The sequence below is a fragment of the Furipterus horrens genome, unplaced genomic scaffold, assembly GCF_987537825.1.
Source record: "Furipterus horrens unplaced genomic scaffold, mFurHor1.1.pri manual_scaffold_11, whole genome shotgun sequence".
Classification (NCBI taxonomy): Eukaryota; Metazoa; Chordata; class Mammalia; order Chiroptera; family Furipteridae; genus Furipterus; species Furipterus horrens.
In genome coordinates this window covers 59,705,315-59,725,709 of record NW_028327181.1, presented here as the reverse complement: position 1 = coordinate 59,725,709, position 20,395 = coordinate 59,705,315, and the positions used below count along the sequence as shown (strand labels likewise).

Below are 20,395 nucleotides of genomic sequence, written 5' to 3'. Positions count from 1 at the left end.
AGGATCTGCATGTAGCTCAGCCGGTTGAAGCTTAGGGTGCCAGGGCTCAGCCTGAGGAGGCTGGGGACAGAGAATCAGGACAACCAAGGAAGGCTTCGTGTGCAGCCTCACAACAGTTTTAAACAAGGGAAGGTCTTGATCATATTTGCCTTTGAAATAATCCCCTTTGGCAGCAGATGGATTAGAAAGGATGAGGCTGAAGACTGGGAGACCAGTTAAGAAACAATTGAAACAGCTTGAGTGAGAAAGGACAGCAGCAGAGTGAACAGTTGGAGGGTGGATATGGGTGTTCAGGGGAAGAGCTGGTAGCTGATTGGATATTGGGGTGGAGGGCCAGAGAGCTGTCTCAGGTAACTTCGTTTCTGACTTGGGTGAATGGGTGGATGAGAGCCGGTCGCTGAGCCTGGACTCCAGGGTGCAGCTGAGTCATGGGGATGCTGGGGTTGAGGTTCCAGTGAGCCAGCCCAGTGGGATGTCCAGTAAGTCATTGGGTATTAGAGTGGGCACAAGTGTACATAGAGAGATCAAAAAGGATGGAGGTTACAAGCCTGAGAGCAACGTTTGAAGAGTGAGAAGAGGGATCCTAGCAAGCCTTTATCTCAGCCTACAAATCCTGCTTCATTGCCACTGTGTCTTCTTTGGTCATGGGCCCTTATGACACCTCCAGGTCTGTCACCCTGGACCTGGCCTTGAATATAGACATTTCTAGTTCCCACACTTGCCATTCTGCTTTCCCTACTCAGGCCTCTGCTGTTGTTTCTAAAAAGCCCCCCTGATCTATTAAAATTTTATTATCCCTTTCCCCAAACCAGAATCATTATCAGTTCACCTGGCCCATGAAATTAGGGGAGATCATATATTTTATCCTGATCTGACAGCTACTCTGTTTAACAATTACTTCCTCTTTTTGCATTTAAGATCCCATAACTACCTCATGTATATTCCACTCTCAAATCTGTCAGGATGTGTTCAGCTACTGGTAGTGAAAAGCCTTGACTCAAACTGACTTATACAGAAGGTGCACTTTTTATTTCATATAACTGGTAGCCCAGAGTAGGACAAATGCAAGGAAGGTTGATTCTGCAGTTCAGCAATGTCATTAAGGACCCAGGTTCTTCACCCTGCTCTGCTTGCCATGGGGCTGGCTCAACCTCAGAATGGTGGGGGAAAGCCCGCCTTTGTAACCAAATACAAGAATACCCTAAAGAAGAGAGAGTCTTGCCCCAGCATGCAATAAAATCCTTCCCTGCAGTCTGATTGGGCCAGCTTAGGTCATGTTCACATCTCAGCACCAACAGCAGTTACCAAGGGAATGCCACACTCTGACCATGAGACTCATCAGAATTCAGCTCTGTAGTGTAGGAGTGACCAGCTTTTCCCTGGCATTCCAAGGCCATGTCTACCTAAGTGGAACCAGGGCTTTGGCTGGGGAAAGAAAGAAAGCAATGGATGGTGGTGGCCACAGGCATGTCTGCTTCGTCTCTCAGTTCCTTTATGGAAGATAGCGGGGCCTTAACATTTTTTCTACAGTTCTTTACAAAAGGGAAAATAAGCCTAATTTGTCACCTCTTTTTTTATCTACAGCTCCTTCATTCCCAAGTTCATCACACACCTCTTCAAGTGCAAGCCAATTAGCATGGTGGGAGCAGAACAGGTGAGATGAAATTGGTGCAGGGTCTTTTCTTTATAGCTCTGGTTGTAGATCAGACATGTATCTTTCCAGTACAGATCTGCTCTGGAGAAACACAATTGCTGATTTCCCCTATTTGGGCACAGTGTGATGACTTGATGGCTTAATTCACTCATCCGTTTATTTAAGAATTTTTTGTTGAGTGCCTGCTAAGTACCTGGGCATTGTTCTAGGTACAGGGTATACCACAGTGAACAAAAAAGAAAAGATCTCACCCTTACGATACTTACATTCTAATTCTAGTAAGTAAAGTCAGATAATATACAATTTAACAAAGAAATTAAAAGATAATTTCAACTTCAGTATGCTAATAGACATAAAACTAGGTTACGTGAAAGAATATCTTAGCGTGCGAAGAAGTAATGACTTTGCCTTTGATGATCAGGAAGGGCTCCTCTGAGAGCTGGAGCTTGAGAGGGACCAGGAGAAAAGTGTCCGTGCAGAGGGAGCAGCAAAGGCTCTGATGATGTGGGATCTCGTGGCTGGGGCAGAGACCACTTGAGAGCAGCAAAGAAAGGCTTCTCTTTTCAGTGCTGAAAAACTGTTCACCTCACCCAAGAAGCCTTCCTTCATTAGCCCCACTCCCTTCACTTGGATTCTGTGCCTCAAGACATCTCTTCATGGATTGTACCCCCTGAGCACGGATGAGCTAAGTTATATGGCACAGCCAAGTCACCTCTTTTCAGGTAGCAGAAAGAAGTATGAGCAGCTTGAGTTCAGAGAGCAGTTTAACCCTTTGAGTGCCATGCAAAATTCGAAATTTGGATCAACCGAGAAAAAATTATATCAATATATAACTTGTACAAAAAAAGAGAACAAAACATAAAATACGAATTATTCCATCGTTACTTATATTTAGCCATTGAAAAAAAGAGTCGCTGGGAGCAACACTGGCACTTCTGGGAAAATTTGTCAGCGTCACTCACAGCAACGTCCGCACTCAAAGAGTTAAGCTACTTTTCAAAAGAAACAAACAATAATATGCCTCCCCTAAATCTCTAAAACCATATACTTAGTTGCAAACTGGTCATAAATGATTCTCCTATATTCATTAAATGAATCTTCTCCACACCTCTACGTAGCAACACTTAAGAGAAAGTACCTTTTTTTGAGAGTACTCAAACAACATTTTTAAGCAAGGAAGTTATATAATTCAAGACATTCCTATAACTCCTGCTCTTCCATAAAATTAGTCAACTCGATAGAGGCTCAACTCTCTCCCAGCTCAGTGACCTGCCCTCACACTAGGCCCTTGGCTTTGCTGGTCTTTCATGAATCAGGACGACAGCAAGTTGACATGTGGACCAGTGCATCATGGGTCTCTCATGAAGCATCAAAGCCAGAGATGTAACCTCTATGAATATCAGGAATCTCTCGAATCTGATAAGCACAGTGTATTTTTATACTCTTCTTATGAGTGAGTGAAGGCTATGAAAAGGCAATATGGTGTGAGCATGGAGGTCACGGGTTCCAGAATCACAGAGGTCTGAGGCTGACTCCTATCTGTAACGTAGCAACTGTTTGTCCTTAGACAAGTCACTGAACCTCCTAGCACTTTAGTTTCCTCATCTATAAAATGAGGATAATCCTAGTACTGCCTCACGAGGTAGTTACAAGGATTAAACAGGATGATTCACTTAAAGTGCTTGGTACAATGTCTGGTGCAGGGTAAGCCCTCAGCAAATGCCAGCTCTTATTAATTTAAGCTTCCTCAGACCAGGGACATGGCTTTGTCTCTGCTTTCATTTCCCATAGTAACACCTAGCCTATGTTTGCCGCTGGCTGTCTGGCTGAGCAGCTGTAATCAAAGTCAAAAATATGTATTGTCTCAGGAAACATCCTGGGAGGTTGCATGGGTTCAGGCACTGACTGTGTCTGTGGTGTCTCAGTGTTTTGAAATTCTTGAGTCTTGCGTGTCGTGAGCATAGAACTAATTCTTTGCATTAAAAACAGCAGCCTAATGCCCCAACATGTTGCTTTCAGTTTCATCGGCACAGGTTCACTAGAAATTGATTCTGTTCACCTCACTGTTGTGTGTAATCTGAGAAGATGCAGCGTGATTACAATCTGTGAATCGGAAGGAGCTTTGGCTTCTCAATTACTAGGTTTCTGTCTCTAGACATGAAGCCACTGGAACACAAAGTTGACTCATTGGGAGCGTGTTTTCAGGAGAGTACAGCTTTGCCCAGGCCTTGCTAGCTGATTTAGTGTCTGATAACCATGATATTTTCATATCATCACGTAAATCCAATATCCTATCTATTTCCCCCAGATTTTTCCCTCCTTTAAGAGAATGTTAAAATGATCAGCTCAGGCTCAAAGCCCGTATCTTCAGAAAAATATCAGTTTAGCAAGTATTGACTCCTGTTGAGATGTGAATGAGAAAACCGATTGTGGAGTTTCACTTTCTCAGATCCCAGGCAGAGAGGAGGAGCATGGACCTCACCGGGCCCAGCCTGGGGGCAGGCATGGATGGGAACTAAAGGTCAGTGTGGCCTTTGAAGGATCCCCATGGAAAGTTGAGGTTTAGCTGGGTTGATGCTTGCCCTGAATAGGTGGGCTTAGAAACCCAGGCAGTCATGTAGCTAGAGGTGTGATCACTCAGGCAGCAGAACTGTGGGAACCAAGAAGTTAGCCAAGAGATGTTCATGGACTGAAAATAGATTCTGCCTCAAGTCTTGTAGTGGCTGTAATCCAAGCTTTAATAAAAACCGTGAAATGCAAAACTAAGATTTAGCCCAATCTCAGCTGCCTCTGCTTTGCCATAAAGGTACTAGATCCTAAATTTAGATTATACTTTAATACTTGTGCTGAGAATAGGGAAGGAGATATTTTCCTGATATTTATTCTCTTCCTGATTACTACATGCAGTGAATTATTTATCTTGGGCCCTAGAGTCCTCTTGAGCAATTGCAAGGGCATGCAGAAATGAACCATACTGGTATTTGTAATGCTTCTTGCTAGTGTGTGATTTTCAGAGTGTCTTGTGGGATTTGCAGGGTCCTTAATTAGTCTTATGGCCACGGTATCTGTGACTGAGCGCACAGCAAAAATGGAATCCATTCATACAAACTTACCTTAGAGGAAGCAGCACAATATGGCATAGGGACAAGAACCCTTGAGACTTGGGGTCCAGTCCCCCCTCTGCTGTTAATGGTCCCTTTGATCAAAGCAGTTGCTTCTCCTCTCTGGACTCAGTTTCTATGTGTTTGAGTAAGAACATTGAACCAGACACTCTCACACGCCTCTCCTAGGTCTGTCACATTATGGAGTTTAAAATACTATTGAACCAGACACTCTCACACGCCTCTCCTAGGTCTGTCACATTATGGAGTTTAAAATACTTTGAGCAATATTATTCATGGCTGTGAAGTTATCTTATTTTCCTTTGTATCACCTTTATATCTCATACTGACTTTTTATTGTGGTAAAGCATGCAAAACATATAATTTTCACCATTTTTAAGTGTACAGTTCAGTCGCAATAAATACTTACAATTTACATTGTTCTACCACCATCTACCTCCAGACCTTGTTCATTTTCCCAGACTGAAACACCAGTGCCATTAAACTGTCCTTGTCCCAGAGCCTTGCAAACACCATTGCATTCTACTTTCTATCTCTATGACTATGACGACTCTTAAGAACCTCATATAAGTGGAATCATACAATATCTGACCTATTGTGTCAGGCTTATTTCACTTAGCATGTCTTCAGGGTTTATCCATGTCGCAACATGTTTCAGAATTTTCTTCCCTTTCAAGGCTGAATAATATTCCATTCTGGGTATATACCACATTTTGACCATACTGACTTTTAAATTCACAGAATTCAAAACCATATGTAAAAAAGTATGTTTAAAGCAAAGTTTAGATGTTTTTAAAAGCCTAAACACCAAGGAAAGGGAAAAAGAGCATCAGGTGATGTATACATCATGGTGGTTGGAAAAAGAAGACAGTGTGATGGTTATTCTCAGATGCAGTTCTTCTCGGTAAATCTCAGTGCGGCACAGTGTTTTGAAGCTCTCCTTTTAAAAACAAAAGAAAACATGGATTGATAAAACTTAATTCCCATATATGATAGATTTTTTAAAATCTTAGCAAACTGAGGGACACAAGGGTAATCATTAAATCTGATAAATGGTATATACAAAAACTTGTGAGAGGGTATGGATTACATGGGTAAATTTATTTGGAAAGATTGTAAAATTAAGAATTGTAGAATTCAACATATGTGAACTTCACCTCAAAAAAAATTAAGCAAGGGGGACTTCTGGCCAAGATGGAGGCCTAGATAGACACGCTGCGTCTCCCTCCACAGCTAAGAAGGAATACAACTACCTCAAAACTAGAGACAAAAAGAAGTTCCAGAAAATTGAGCTGCATGGAAGTCCAGCAAACAAAGATGTAAAGAAGAAATACTCATCCAGACAGGAAGGAGGGGCGGAGTCAGGATGGAGAGGATGCGGTGTGGTGGCGGAAGCAGCAGCAGGCCAGTGGAAAGCACAGTCACACATTTTAAAAAGTAGGGAGGGATACCTGGGGAGCGCTCCCAGCACTAGACCAGACCACACAGTTCACAGTTCCAGCACCAGGAAAAATAAAGCCTCATTGCTTCTGACTGTAAAACCCAGTGGGGGTTGAAGTGGAGGAAGAAACAGCCAGTCTCTCAGCAGAGTCTGCTTATTTAAAGTGCCTCCACGGTCCTAGAACATCCACAAACCCACCCACTCTGGGACAATGGCCAGGGCAACAGCTAGAAGGGCACTGGTCCCATATGGGAAGCAGGAGAAAGGCCTGGAAAAGGGGCGAGTGCTAAGCAAGTGCCATTGATCTTTCTCAGACCCCACCCCTACATACAGCGCCACAATGTGGTGAAATGGGTCACCCTGTATAGATGAATACCTAAGGCTCCGCCCCTTACAGTGTAACAGGTGCAACAGCTCCGCCTAAGACACAGAGACAAACACACGAGCCTGTCAAGATGAGGAGCCAGAGAAGTATGGCCCAAAAGAAGGAATGAATCAAGGTTCCAGTGGAAAAACTAAGCGATGAGAAGATAGCCAACCTAACAGATGAAGAGTTCAAAACACTGCTGATGAAGAGGCTCACAGGCTTGACAGATATGCTTGAGTACAGCAAAAACAGAAGTAAAGACTATGCTAAATGAAACAAAGGAAAATCCACACAAAACCATTGGTGAAGGGAAGGAAACCGGTGTTCAAATCAATGATTTGGAACATAAGGAAGGAAAAAGCAGTCAACCAGTACAGAATGAGGAAACGAGAATTGAAAAAAATGAGGAGAGGCTTAGGAACCTCTGGGACAACTTTAAACGTACCAGCATCCGAATCCTAGGGGTGCCAGAAGAAGAAGAGGAAGAGCAAGAAATCAAAAGCTTATGTGAAAAAATAATGAAGGAAAACTCCCCAAATTTGGCAAAGGAAATAGACATACAAGTCCAGGAAGCACAGAGTCCCAAAGAAGCTAGACCCAAAGAGGACCACACCAAGACACATCCTAATTAAAATACGAAAGATTCAAGATAAAGAGAGAATCTTAAAAGAAGCAAGAGAAAAGCAGAGAGTTACCTACAAAGGGGTGCTTACGAGACTACCAGCTGATTTCTCAAAAGAAACTTTGCAGGCAAGAAGTATTCAAGGTGATGAAAAGCAAGGACTAACAACCAAGATTACTGTATCCAGCAAAGCTATTTAGAATGGAAGGGCAAATAAAGTGCTTCCCAGACAAGGTGAAGCTAAAGGAGTTCATCATCACCAAGCCATTACTATATGAAATGTTAAAGGGACTTACTTAAGAAAAGAAGATCAAAACTATGAACATTAAAGTGACAACAAACTCACAACTATCAACAACTGAATCTGAAAAATAAAAACAAAATCCAACTAAGCAAACCAGAATAGGAACAGAATCATAGGTATGGGGATCATTTGGAGGGTTATCAGCTGGGAGAGGGAAGGGGGAGAAATGGGGAAATGATGCAGGGATTAAGAAGTATAATTGGTTGATAAAAGATAGACAGGGGAAAGTTAAGAATAATATAGGAAAGGGTGAAGCCAAAGAACTTATATGCACGACCCATGGACATGACCTAAGGGGGGTGAGATTGCTGGAGGGAACAGGGGAATTGGGCAGAGGGGTGCAAAGGGGAAAAAATTGGGACTACTGTAACAACATAATAAAATATACTTTAAATAAATAAATAAATAAATTACCCAGTTGAAAATTCCAGTGCTGAGTCTAAAAACTCTGATTTGGATGGTACAAGTCATACACCCAGCACAAGATCTGTAACTCTGTGCAGGGCATGCCTGTCACCACCAACACCATCATCATTGTCATCATCATAACCACCATCACCAGTGTCTTCATCACCATTGTCATCACCATCACCACCATCATCGTCATCACCACCATCACCACCACCACCATCACTGTCCCTGTCATCATCACCATGATCATCGCCATCAGTATTATTAGCCTTGGAATTCCCCATACCCAGAAGAGCACAGGTAGGGGGCATCCATGACTGCTGCTGTACTTTGGATTAAGGTCTGCCCTCTGCCAAAATGCACCTTCAAGCCCCCAAGCTCACCGGAGGGAGGTGGGAGATGCGTAAGAGAGTGGCAGAGGGGGTGCCCTGTGGAAAGGCTCTGAGCTGATGACGGTAAGGCCAGCGGACATCCTTACTAACTCTGCACGTGTGAGTTCCGTCCTAAGCATTCCACACGTGTGACTCATTTTACTCTCCCAATGACCTAAGGGGTCAGCTCATAGTAGAGTATCTCCCTTTCCCACCACGATCATAACCGCTGAACTGCTGCTTCCCTGGTGGGAAGAAGTAGCGCCCTGTGGTCAGTCCTGCCGCCTGCCTGACCGCTCTACAAAGAACCCTCGAAGGCACAGCTCTGTCTCCAAACAACCCACAGTGGGTGTGCATGGTTTCTGGGCCTTCCGTTCCCTGTTGTGGAGATGCCCAGAGGGCATCATTTCTGGGAGGGCAGAGGCCTGGTGAGCAGGAGTATCTGCTGGGAAGAGCACTGAGGAGAAAGGCCACATGAGGGGTGGCGGACTATTGACAGGAACCAACCCCGAGGCCCATGTGGAAAGCAGCCAGGAGCCAGTCAGTCTAGAGCCACTGCTGGGAGGACTTTATCAACATGTCACTTGCCCGTCTGTCTGACTTTTCCTCACTGCCATCAGCAGGAACTCCCTCACACAAAACAGGCCTGGGGTTTGTCCTCAGTGAAGTCAGAATGGGGACTAGCTGGGGTGTCTAGGTTTGTAGCCAGGCCTAGAGAAACAGCAGCCCAGGGGACATGCCAGCGGAAGCAGTGCCCAAGAGGAGGCGAGTGGAAGGAGTCTTACTACAACAGAAGAGTGAGAGGTGCCCTGGGAAGGGCTGAGGCTGGGAAGTGGGTGCCTGCTGGGGCATGACAAGCCCCTGTATGCAACACCCCCCCCTCAACTGCACTGTAGGGACAAATGGGATTCTAGTGCACTGCGGGGTCTCAAAGGCTAGGAAACAAGGGAAACACAAAATGTCACAGAGGCGAAGTGAAAGGTATGTCTGTGCCAAGCTTGGTGCCAAGCCTATAGAGAAGCATCTTCTTTATTTTTCATAGCAGGTTGTCACGCCCTCATTTCACAGGTGAGCAGACTGAGGCTCCAAGCGGTAAATGATTTACTCACAGTCACATAGTAATTGGCAAAGCCTAGGATTTGAACTTTTAAGCCCAAGCTCTTAATCTCAAGGGTACCCCCACTTCTTGACACTAAAACAGACAACAGCAAATACAACTATCAACAACTGAATCTAAAAAATAAAAACAAAATCCAACTAAGCAAACCAGAATAGGAACAGAATCATAGGTATGGGGATCATTTGGAGGGTTATCAACTGGGAGGGGGAAGGGGGAGAAATGGGGAAAGGGTTCAAGGATTAAGAAACATGGTTGGTACAAAACAGATGGGGGAGTTAAGAATAACATAGGAAAGGGTGAAGCCAAAGAACTTGTATGCACGACCCATGGACATGAACTTGGGGGGGTGGGGATTGCTGGAGAGTAGGGGGGTACTGGGCAGAGGGGAGCAAAGGGGAAAGAAATTGGGACTACTGTAAGAACAGAAGCAATAAAATATACCTTTAAAAAATTAAGCAGGGGATAGAGAGTGATCAGAGCAGGGCGTCTCAGCCTTTGCACTGTTGACATTTTGAACAAGAGAATCTTTTGTCCTGAAGGCTGTCCTGTACGTTATAGGATATTTAGCAGCATTCCTTACCACCACTCACTAGTTGCCAGCAACACCCTCCCGATGTAGGCAACCAAAAAAGTCTCTCCAGACATTGCCAAATATCCTGTGGGGGCTTGGGGGGTGGACCAAATCACCCCAGTTGAGAGCCACAGGATTAGTTGGAGATGGAGCAAGAGAGAAATGACAATGCCTTTGGTTGCAGCCGTGTAATGGGGGCACAAGGGTTCATTGTACTATTGTGTTTACTTAGTATGTGTTTGAAACTCTCCATAATAACAAGATTTAAAAATAAGAATAGTGGTCCACTTGTGTGCAATCCAAAATAAAATTTTATTTTAGGATTGCCGCAAAACTTACATACTTCTGCTATTAAACTCGTTTCCTTCTAGATCTGATTATGGAACTTATTTTCAGAAAAGGCAAACTGCCTCCTTCCTTTTTACATGTACTTGTGCTTCTGCCCAGGTACCAGAGCTTTCTCCCTCTTGCACAGCACTTTCTCTAAATAGGTTTTTGAATCTGATGTACCCAACCACTTACTTTTCTCTCTGATTAAGCTCTGGCCCATCTTGATTTCCATGAGACCATCCTTTCCACTGAGAGCTCGAAGCCTCTTCTATCTCAGTTGAGTCCTCCCTTTGTGCCACACAGAGACGGGACAGGCACAGCCACCCTCCAGGTGCATGTACAACCGCCAGTAGGGTCATCAAGGACCTAGAGATGGGAGGGCCAAGAAGCTAGTGAAGTTCAAGTGGATCAGTTACTGAAAAAAGTTACAGTAAATATAATGGTTAATAGTTAAATATAGAAAGATTTTTCTTGAAGATTCTTTAAAATGTTTATTGATTTTAGAGGGGGGAGATGGAGAGAGTGTGAAACATAGATTTATGTTGTTGTTGTTGTTCCACTTGTTTATGCATCATTGGTTGATTCTTGTATGTGCCCTGACCAGGAGTCAAACCCACAACCTTGGCTTATGGGGACAGTGCTCTAACTGACTGAGCTACCAGCCAGGGCGGAAGATTTTTCTCTTGACATTAGGAATAAAACAAGATATCTGCTGTCACCATTTCTGTCCCACATTGCTCTTGAAGTACCAGTCAAAACAATAAGGCAAAAAGTTAAGATTTTCTTAAAGAAATAAAATGTATACAGATGAGAAAGGAAGAAAGAACACTGTCATTTTTAACAGAGAACATATTGTCTTCCAGTGAGTGCTGTCCCTTCCTAGCAAAGGTGACTGCTTTTCTGCCCTCTGTTGCAGAAAGAGAAAGGGAGAGGAAACGGGACATGGCCCCACCTTGGTCCATCCATTTGTCACATCTTAAACTGTCCTGTGCCACCTTGTTGAAGAAATTCACAGAACACATATGGGTCTTTACCTTCCAGGAGTGTACCTTCATCTACTCAAGGTTTTCATAACTATCAATAGTCACAGTGTCCCCCCAAAAATAGGAGAAATCCCTGAAGGTTTTCCATGGCTGGGTGATGCTGGCCTTCCCAAGTATAGCATGCTGGCCAGCCCTGTACCCCGGGAGCCCTTTAACAATATGAGCCATGCCACCCCAAAAGCAATCTTTGAGGCTCAAAACAAATGTTGCTGATGGCCACCTCTTGCTCAATGCCTTATGCTTAAGGAGGTGAACTATTAGCTATTTTCAAAGAGGGAAACCAGCAGATTTTCATGATCAATGGGGCCTTTCACCTTCAGTTCCTACAGACAGCTGCTAAGTCTGTCAGGCTGGCTCCTGCCTTTTGTGACTACATTGCTTTTTGTAAAGCCTAAGACTGAGATTTCCATCTCTTCAGCTGTCTGGTATGGACAGAATTTTACTGACTGGCCAAGGATTGAAAATGTCGTATCGCTAGATACGGTAGACAGTAAAAAATTACATCTGGTTCATTCAAAACTCTTTCTGTCACTTAAGTCTATACAGTTATTGATGCATATACTATATCTCTGGGAAGTAGAAAGTACAGAAAAAATAGGACGTATCTCCATATGTTTTAAAATATAATCATTGATTTTCTTTCCTACCAACAAATAATAGAAGAAAGAAATATTTTCAGTTAATAAAAGTAGAGAAAATAATGTCAAGCATACCAGCTCAGTGTTCAGTCAAATCTTAACATGCTCCCACATTTGCTTTAAGTCTTTTTATATAACGTAAATCATTACAGTTACTGCTGAAGCCCCAGGGGACCTATCCTGCCATTCCCCTCCCTCCATGCCCAGAGGTAACTGCTATTCTGATTTTTATTTTTATCATTCCCATATGTGTTTTGATATGTTCAGATGATTTGCTTTGATGTGTTTCAAATGATTCACAAATGATATGTAATTTTGTTTTGCATATTTTTGAACTTTATAAAAATGGTACTATACATATCACCTCCCCACATACTTTTTGTTGACCAACATAATTTTTTTGGGATTTATCCATGTCAATATATGTTGTTTGAGTTCATTCATTTTAACTTCAGTATCATATTCCATTGCATTTGTTTATCCATTCTACTGTTGGTGGACATTTAGGTTGTTTCCAGTCCTTTGCTTTTACAGACAGTGAATGCAGGAAAAATTTTTTAACATGGGCAAGCATTTCTCTAAAGGATATAAGTATGAGTGCCATGTTGTGGGTTATACACATCTTCAAATAAATATATAAATATTAAATATATATATACATATATATGAATTTCCTCCTAAGGGCTTTTAATTTATACTCTCATCATAAGTATGAATTTTATTATACCATATCCATGCCAACCCTTGGTATTATCAACCTTTTTACTTTTGCTTATCTGGTGAATATGAAATGGTACACAGTTGTGTTGTGGGTTTTATTTGCATTTATTGGATTACTAATAAGGTTAACTATCATTTCTCATGCCTTGTGTGCACCTGAGTTTCTGTTTCTGTGAATTGCCTCTTCAGATCTCTGCCCCACTATTCTTGTTATATTGCTGTTGGGTTTGCTGGTCTTTTATGGATTTGTCAAAATCCATAAAATATTATAGATTATATTATGAATATTATTTCTTTGCCAGTATTGCAGATATTTTCTCCCTGTTTGTGCTTTTTTACTTTATTTATGTGTCTTTTGATATAGACTTATTTTAAAGTAGATTTTTAAATTTTTCCTGTGTTTCACATTCTTCTCTACCCATAAGTAATAAAAGTAATTGCTATTCTTAAAGTTTTTCCTTTTTATATGTAGGTATTTGATCTGCCTGGAATTTAGCATACATACCCTTTAGAGGCATGTACAGGGTTACCTCTGAGGAAGAGCAGTGATCCTTCCCAGTGGGGCTCTGGGAAGTGCTGTGATGCTGAGCTCCCTGGATGGGCCTTGGGCAATCTACGCTCATCTCTCCTCTGCATGCTTGGGTACCTTTCTCTCTGAGCCCACAGCCTTTTCAAAAAACGAATACTATGAAAGTAAGAATTTTCATATCTGGAAACCTAGAAAAATCCAAATGCCCTAGCACTTTCCTGGTCTGCAGTTGAATGACCTGTATACAGAATTTAGTATAAGCCATTGGCGACATTACTGCACGAAATTACTCTTGGTGTAGCTTCCTCACCATTTTTTTTTTAATTGAGGCTTTATTATTATTTTTATGTATAAAATGGAAGCAATAAATACCTACAGTCCAGCCCTGGCTGGTGTGGGTCAGTGGACTGAGCACCAGCCTGCGAACGGAAAGGTTGCTGGATCGATTCCCTGTCAGGGCCCGTGCCTGGGTTGCAGGCCAGGTCCCCAGGTGCAGGTGGGCATGAGGCAACTGATCATGTATCTCTCACACACTGATGTTAATCTCCCGTTTTTCCTCTCTTCCTTTTCTTTAAAAAGTAAATAAATAAAATCTTAAAAAAAAAAAAAAAATCTACAGGCCAGAGTCCTTCAAGACTAAATGAGATGAAACATTCCCAGCATCACTCCTGGCAGTTAGTGGGCAATCAGGAAAGCTGATACCCTTCCAAATAATTCGCACTGAAGAGAATAAGAAAAGGCTGACTGTGCTAAGAAACTAATGTTTAAATTTGGTTCAGTCTCCTCTATCTTCAGTAGCATTCAGAGAAATTCAAAATACAGCAATACTGAGTACCACTTTTGCCTGTTGAACAAGCAAGACTTTTATGAGAGTTCAGTGCTGGTGAGGTTGCAGCCTGCACTACTGGCAGATATAAGTGGGCACCTTCCATTTGGAAAGCAGTTCAAGATATGTATCAAGGACCTCAAAAGTGTCCTTATCCTTTGATCTGTCCCAAAGACTCTGTCCTAAGGAAATACCATTGATAGACCTGGAGTTATATGTGTAAAGCTGTTCAGCATTCATTATTTATAATAATACAAATCTAGAAACACATTATAAGAGAATGGTTAAATATGTTGAAGTTATATACATACACGCAGTATTGTATAGCCTTTACAAATCATGATATTTTAAAAGATTGACAAGATGGAAAAAAGAATTCAAAAATTTCATATATTGAGTGGGACAGGTCATAAAACTATGTACAGTATAATTCTAGTTTTTTAAATACACATACACATACACACAGACTGGTAGGAATTAGACCATATTTACTATGGCTTCTTCTTATTTTCTCCTGGGTGATGGGAATTATAACTAGTGTTTATTTTCCAAATTTCCTCCAGTGAGAATGTATTACATTTAAAATCAGGAAAATGTTATTAATCAGCATGGGTACACTAGGTGTTGTGTCCACAGGAAGTGGCTAGTGATTTTCTGCTTTGTTCCCACAGCTGCTGCTGGACACCCATTCCCTGAAGATGGTCCTGCTCGATCTGCCTTCCATTGGCTCACAGGTGGTAAGGAAAGCACCTGCCAGTTACACGAAGATTGTTGTGAAAGGCATGACCCGGGCGGAGATGATCCTCAAGGTAGGGCTTGTGTCTTCGTTGGGGTTTCTGTTAAAGGGGACTGGTTGCTCATTCCAAGGAGTACTGGTTTTGAAAGCACAGATTAGGGCCTGTCCCCACCAGTCCCAAAGGACTGTCCACATTCTCTGGTGGGACTAGATTTTAGCCTCATCAGACATTGTTGAAAATCAGTGGACAGTTCTTTAGGGGTCAGTAAATCTTCCTGACAAATGAATTCGTCATTGTAATAGGATTCTCTTGTAATAAGATTTGGCCAAGACTGGAAGTTCGGTGGGGTTGCCTCTGTGAATCAGTGTCTAAGCCAGGGGTCTCTGCTTCTTAGCAGGCATTTCCAGCCCAGCTGTCAGTTACTCCCTTCCACATAAGCCCCTTGGGCTTCCCAAGCTCTGCAGCCTCACAAGAACTCCAAACAGATGTTTCAGTAACTGACTAATCAGTGAATGGGTTTTCTAAAGCCCCATTTAACAAAATATTACATGTGAGGTGATGTTGCAGATGTCTGAAGCCTTAAGCACCTGCAGCTGATCTTCACCTGTGCTTGTTGAGAAGCAAGGGGCCTATTTGGGAGAGGGGAGAAGAGAAAGGACAAATGGAACTCTCCTGAAAGCTGTTAAAAATCCAGGGCCTGCAGGCTTTTCAGGTCTGTCTCCCAAACAGAATGACTCCTATGGTAACAGAAGGAAAACATAGCCATAGGAGTGGCACCAGGTAAGGGTCCTGCACAGACACTGGGGTCCTGGACTGAGGAAACCGGAAGCAGCCTGGTAATCAGCTTCTTCTGCAGCTGGTTTCCTCACTTGGGAAGGGAGCAGAGTTTGGCAATTATCTGCTCAGAATTTCTTTTTCTTTTTTAACTTTTCACAAATAACATATTTTCTCCATGTTTCCTAAGTATAATAAAATATTTCCCTTAGGTACAAATATTTATGAAATAATTAACACCAGTTTTCCCAGCTTAGGGTGATAGCAAACACATGCTGAAACCATCTTGATTTTATTCCCAGACAGAAAAATAACTTGAGTATATTTGAATTGCTCAGAAAGAAAGTCACTAAAGTTTCATGTTTATTTAAAAAATGTGACTTCATCTTTGTTTTGTGAATTTTGTACTTTGAAATGGGAGAATGACGTTTAGACATTTCTGCAGAGAATTTCTGAGTGAACTACTCCTTGCCACTGAGTTACATGCTCAGGAATTCAAAACAGAACCAGTCTGCTGGAGGAAGAAAATCAGACACTGCATTTCCAAAACAAATGGAAATGAACGCAAGGAGTGTGACGCCCTTACTCTCCTGCTTCCATATTACTGGAATGTAGTTAAATGAAGTTCCAGATTTTAAGTCTTGAAAAGAGCAAGGCAGCTTTGGGATTTTTGTTTTTGAGAAAATCTACTTAAATCAGTGCCTTTTGCTGCCCAGTCCTTGGGAAAATGACATGTCTAGACACAAGGAGTGGTACTACAAACCACCAAGTGTCTCACACAGGAGACCCCTGAACACAGTTTCCAATGGTCCTGGTATTTTACAAATCACCTGGGACCCCACCCAGGCCTCAGAATTAGAATTTTCAAAGAAGGATATAGGAACCTGCACTTAAGAAGCAACCCAGGTGACATTTATGCTTCAGCAAATTTAGGAAACATCGTTCTGACCGAATGTTGAGATGGCACAGGCCGTCGGGACCTCGCTGCGTTTGAGGCTGCTGCAGTGTCCGTTTGGTGGTCAGCCTGCGGCGAGGCTGGCCCTCCAATCACGCGCTCTCCTCGAGAGCCCGCTCTTGTCTCTCTCGCTCGTAGGTGGTGATGGCGCCGCACGAGCCCTCCGTGGTGTTTGTTGACAACTACATCAAACTCCTTTCGGACTGCAACACAGAAACCTTCCAGAAGATACTGGACATGAAGGTGAATTCAGGGTCTTGTCTTGTCCCCAGGCACAGCCTTCTCACACTGAGTGGTTCTTACCTGAGGGGTGGGATACGGGCCCCTGGGAGCTTTCTCCAAGTGCTGCTGCAGACCACATGCTGAGGCGCCGCTGGAGGAGGCCCCCCACCTCCCGGCAGATGCACTTCCTGATGACCTCCACACCAGTGGGGACCACTGCTCCGTGGAAGGAATAGAATGAACAGTATTACTTTCCCCACCCTGCATACCTGTCATTTCTTCTCCCTTCACCTCTCCTTTCTGTCCTACCCTATCACCTGTTTTTCTTCTGCTGCTTCTCTCCGAGGCTACTCCCCATGAAGAAAGTGTTAATCCTCTGCCCAGAGTAATTGTGCTATTTGCAGGCCCAGGGCTGAGAGCATACCAGATGCTGCCCCGGCCCCTCGGGCCTTCCTGGGGCGGGACTTCACCTGTGCTTTCTCTTTTGACCTCAGGGGCTGAAGAGGAGCGAGCAGAGCAGCATGCTGGAACTCTTCCGCCAGAGGCTCCCCACCCCGCCCTCCGGGCTAGAAGGCTCCAGCTCACTGTCCCTCTTGGCTCCGACGCCAGAGCAGGAATCATCCCGCATCCGCAAACTGGAGAAACTAATTAAAAAGAGGCTGTAGGAACACTGGCCAGTGACCCTCAGCTCCCAAATCCCTGAAAGACCCCCACTCCTATGCGCACCCTGACCCTCAGATTGTTGACTTTGAAACTTCCTGGGACATTGAGTTGTCAATGTGCCTCTTGCAAGCACTGTCTTAATTCCTGTCCTAATCGGAGAAGCGAGCAAGGGGCAGGTTACAAAAAGGCAGTCCCGTGGTCTCTGATTCTGGCAGCAGAAGCAGCACTGGGTGAGAGGCCCCTGCGCGTCACTGTTGTGTCTGGGCCGCTGTCGGCTAGTCCAGTCGTCACTGACTCCGTGGCCGCCCTCCCTCTGCTGTCACACCGCCTGGCATGTGGCCCTCTTCCCTACCATGTGCCTGTCCAGGCAGCCTGGGTGACCAGGCCTGGGTCTCACCCTTCCTCTGTCTGCCGCTGTTTGAGGTCGGCTCCCAGGGCCCAAGTGAATGAAGTGGCAGGTTACAGGTATAGGAAACCAGCCCTTCTTTATGAACGAAATGGAAGCAGGGATACTCTTCCGTGCGAATCCCAGTTTTGGTGCGTATTTTGTTTCTGGTACTTTTCGACTTGGCCAGGTTATCCCTGTATTCTCATTTCTCATACACCTTCCGTTCACCCTATACGTGCATCCGAGGGAAGGTTTCCTCTGTGTCTCCCACGCGGGACTGGATGTGTGAAGCCTTGGAGGCAGGTGCCCTCTGTTCTGTGGGCTCCTGGCCAGGGTGTGGGGCAGACCTGCATCCACCTGGGAGAGAGGCTTCTAAGCTTGGCACACCCCCCTGCAAGATGTGAGAAGGTCATTTCCTCCCTTTCTGCTCCTGACTTCTAGGGGAGGGATTGCCATCTGTGAAGGGAAACCAGGCAGTTTTCTAGAAAAGACTTTCTAGGCTTTTTCCTCGGATGAAGCTCTGGGACAGCGCAGGAAGCCTGTACCCTCTAATTCCCTTCCTACCCATCCACTTTCAAATCCAAAGTACTTCGCAGAATTATCTGAAAACAACAAAGGAGGTGCGGTGCCAGAGTGACATTACTTTATCACTAATGAAAAGGAACCGAGGCCCATGGATCCTCAGGAACAGGATGCTGACCATACGTACCACCTCAGAACCGAGCACAGCCCAGAAGACCCCAGCCTCGGGCCCGTCCTCCTGTCCACCGCGGGCTCTGGGCCAGCGCAGTGTGCGGAGCCGCTTGCCTCTCAACTGTGTCAGTCCTCGTGCGTCGTCCTGCATCAGGGAACGGCTAACGGAGTTGCCCTGGCTCACATGGTTCCCTGGAAACCGAGCGTCCTTTAACTGACCAAGGCCTCAGAGTGACTGTTGGTGTCGGCCTTTGTTCAAGGATTGTGAGCAATTTGTTGGCCAGGTAGAGTGAGAGCTAAGGAAGAAGGTAGTTTTTTACAGAGAATGTCCCAGGAGAAAATTGGGATATCAAATAGCACTCAGGATAAAGGAAGTTCCCTAAAAATTCATGAAACTTGGGACAGTGATAACAGTAAGAAACTTGAAGGTTTGAAAATCTGACCAGAAACTGATCATTTCCCCCTCTGTCTTCCCACTGTCACCGCTCTGTGCCATTCCCCTTCCCCTCTCCTGATACCAGCCTTTCACCCAGCCCCAGCCTGCTGACCCCAGCTTCCATCCTGGGCCTCGTTTCTTCATCGGCCTCCAGCCTGTTCTTGCTAGTCCGTCTGACTCGGGTATTGAACATCCCAGACTTGAGAACCCTGAGAAGAAAGTAAGTGGTGGGAGAAGAGGAGTAGCCTTTGGCTGAGCTCAGTTACGAAAAGATGGCTAAGTAGGAGACGTGCAGGCAGGGTGGGCAGGGCACGGGCAGAGCCCTGGGGGCCCAGCAGGTGGGGTTCACGGCACCCGCGTCACCCCGGTGATGTTACAGAGCCGGCGCCAGTGGAGGTTAACGTTCTTCCCGTTGGTGCAGGAAGGGGCAGCGGTCCTATCTCCAAAGAGCCCCCTCACTTCAGCCGTCTGTCATCGACCTGGGAAGCCAGGAAAGCCAGTGGGCTGCTGCACCTGGTTCTTGTCACTCTCGGTGTCTACAGATCCACACTTCTTTTTTGCTTTGTAGGGAGTCGTTTTCTGGATGTCTCCATCATGGCATTGAGATGTCAGGCCCTGTTTTCCGCAGGTTGGTGGTCACAGCTGGGGAAGTGACTCTTCTGATTTATTAAGACTGTCAGTAATCTCCAGGGAGTGGGCGGATGTCAGCAGGAGTTACATGTTAAATGTCTCGTTGATGGGGTCTGAATGCTGCCTGTGCATCCTGTGAGAGAGCTGAGGGGATGCATCAGGATCACCTGGGCCTCTTTACAAATACAGATGCCTGCAGATTCGGAATTCACAAGTCTGCAGGGGTCCTGGCATGTAGGTTGAAAAGTTCCATTGGTGATTATGACGTTTACTCCTTGTTAAGAACCATTGCAGTAGAGAAATTTGCTTTATTGAACGGTTTCTATAGTATGTTTTCATAAATGTGTATTTTTTCTGGCCCCCTAAGCAAGTGAAATTACCGTGCAATTGAACTGTTACCAACATGGTAAAGATTCTTTGCTGATAGACAGCAGCTTTGATTTTAAACTTGTGTTGATAGTAGGGACCATGCCAGAAATTGTGGTGCCCCCATACTCATTAGGATTCCTCCTGATTTGATGAGCCAACCCCAAAAAGTTTATTTATTACTGTCACTTCGAAACAACATATGTAAAGGATCAGACATTGATAAAAACGGTAGTTAACAACTCTGTTATTAAGCTAAACTTAGATACTGTTTGTTCCTCCAAGTGTCTGTAGCCTCTTAACAAAAAGTTTGAAGTCACTTTATGTGGTTAAAATAAATATTAGTAATTCACAACTAATAATGAGTTCGTTGCTGCTCTTATTATGGACAGACTTCCCGAGAACTGGCTGAGAGGTGCCCAGGCTGGAGAAAGTTCTGTTTGGATCATAACGGGGAACCAC

The 20,395-nt window shown here is 44.2% G+C and overlaps 1 protein-coding gene across 1 annotated transcript in view; it reads left to right on the top strand.

Annotated features, from left to right (window-relative positions):
• VPS53 (VPS53 subunit of GARP complex) overlaps positions 1-19,061 on the top strand; it is a 134,250-nt gene extending 115,189 nt beyond the window's left edge. Inside the window, exons 19-22 of the mRNA XM_090257191.1 lie at positions 1,585-1,654; positions 14,741-14,878; positions 16,674-16,778; positions 17,252-19,061. Coding sequence (XP_090113317.1) covers positions 1,585-1,654; positions 14,741-14,878; positions 16,674-16,778; positions 17,252-17,422 — 484 coding nt within the window. The 3' untranslated portion in view covers positions 17,423-19,061. The remainder of the gene's footprint in view (positions 1-1,584; positions 1,655-14,740; positions 14,879-16,673; positions 16,779-17,251) is intronic.
• The last annotated feature ends 1,334 nt before the right edge of the window (positions 19,062-20,395 follow it).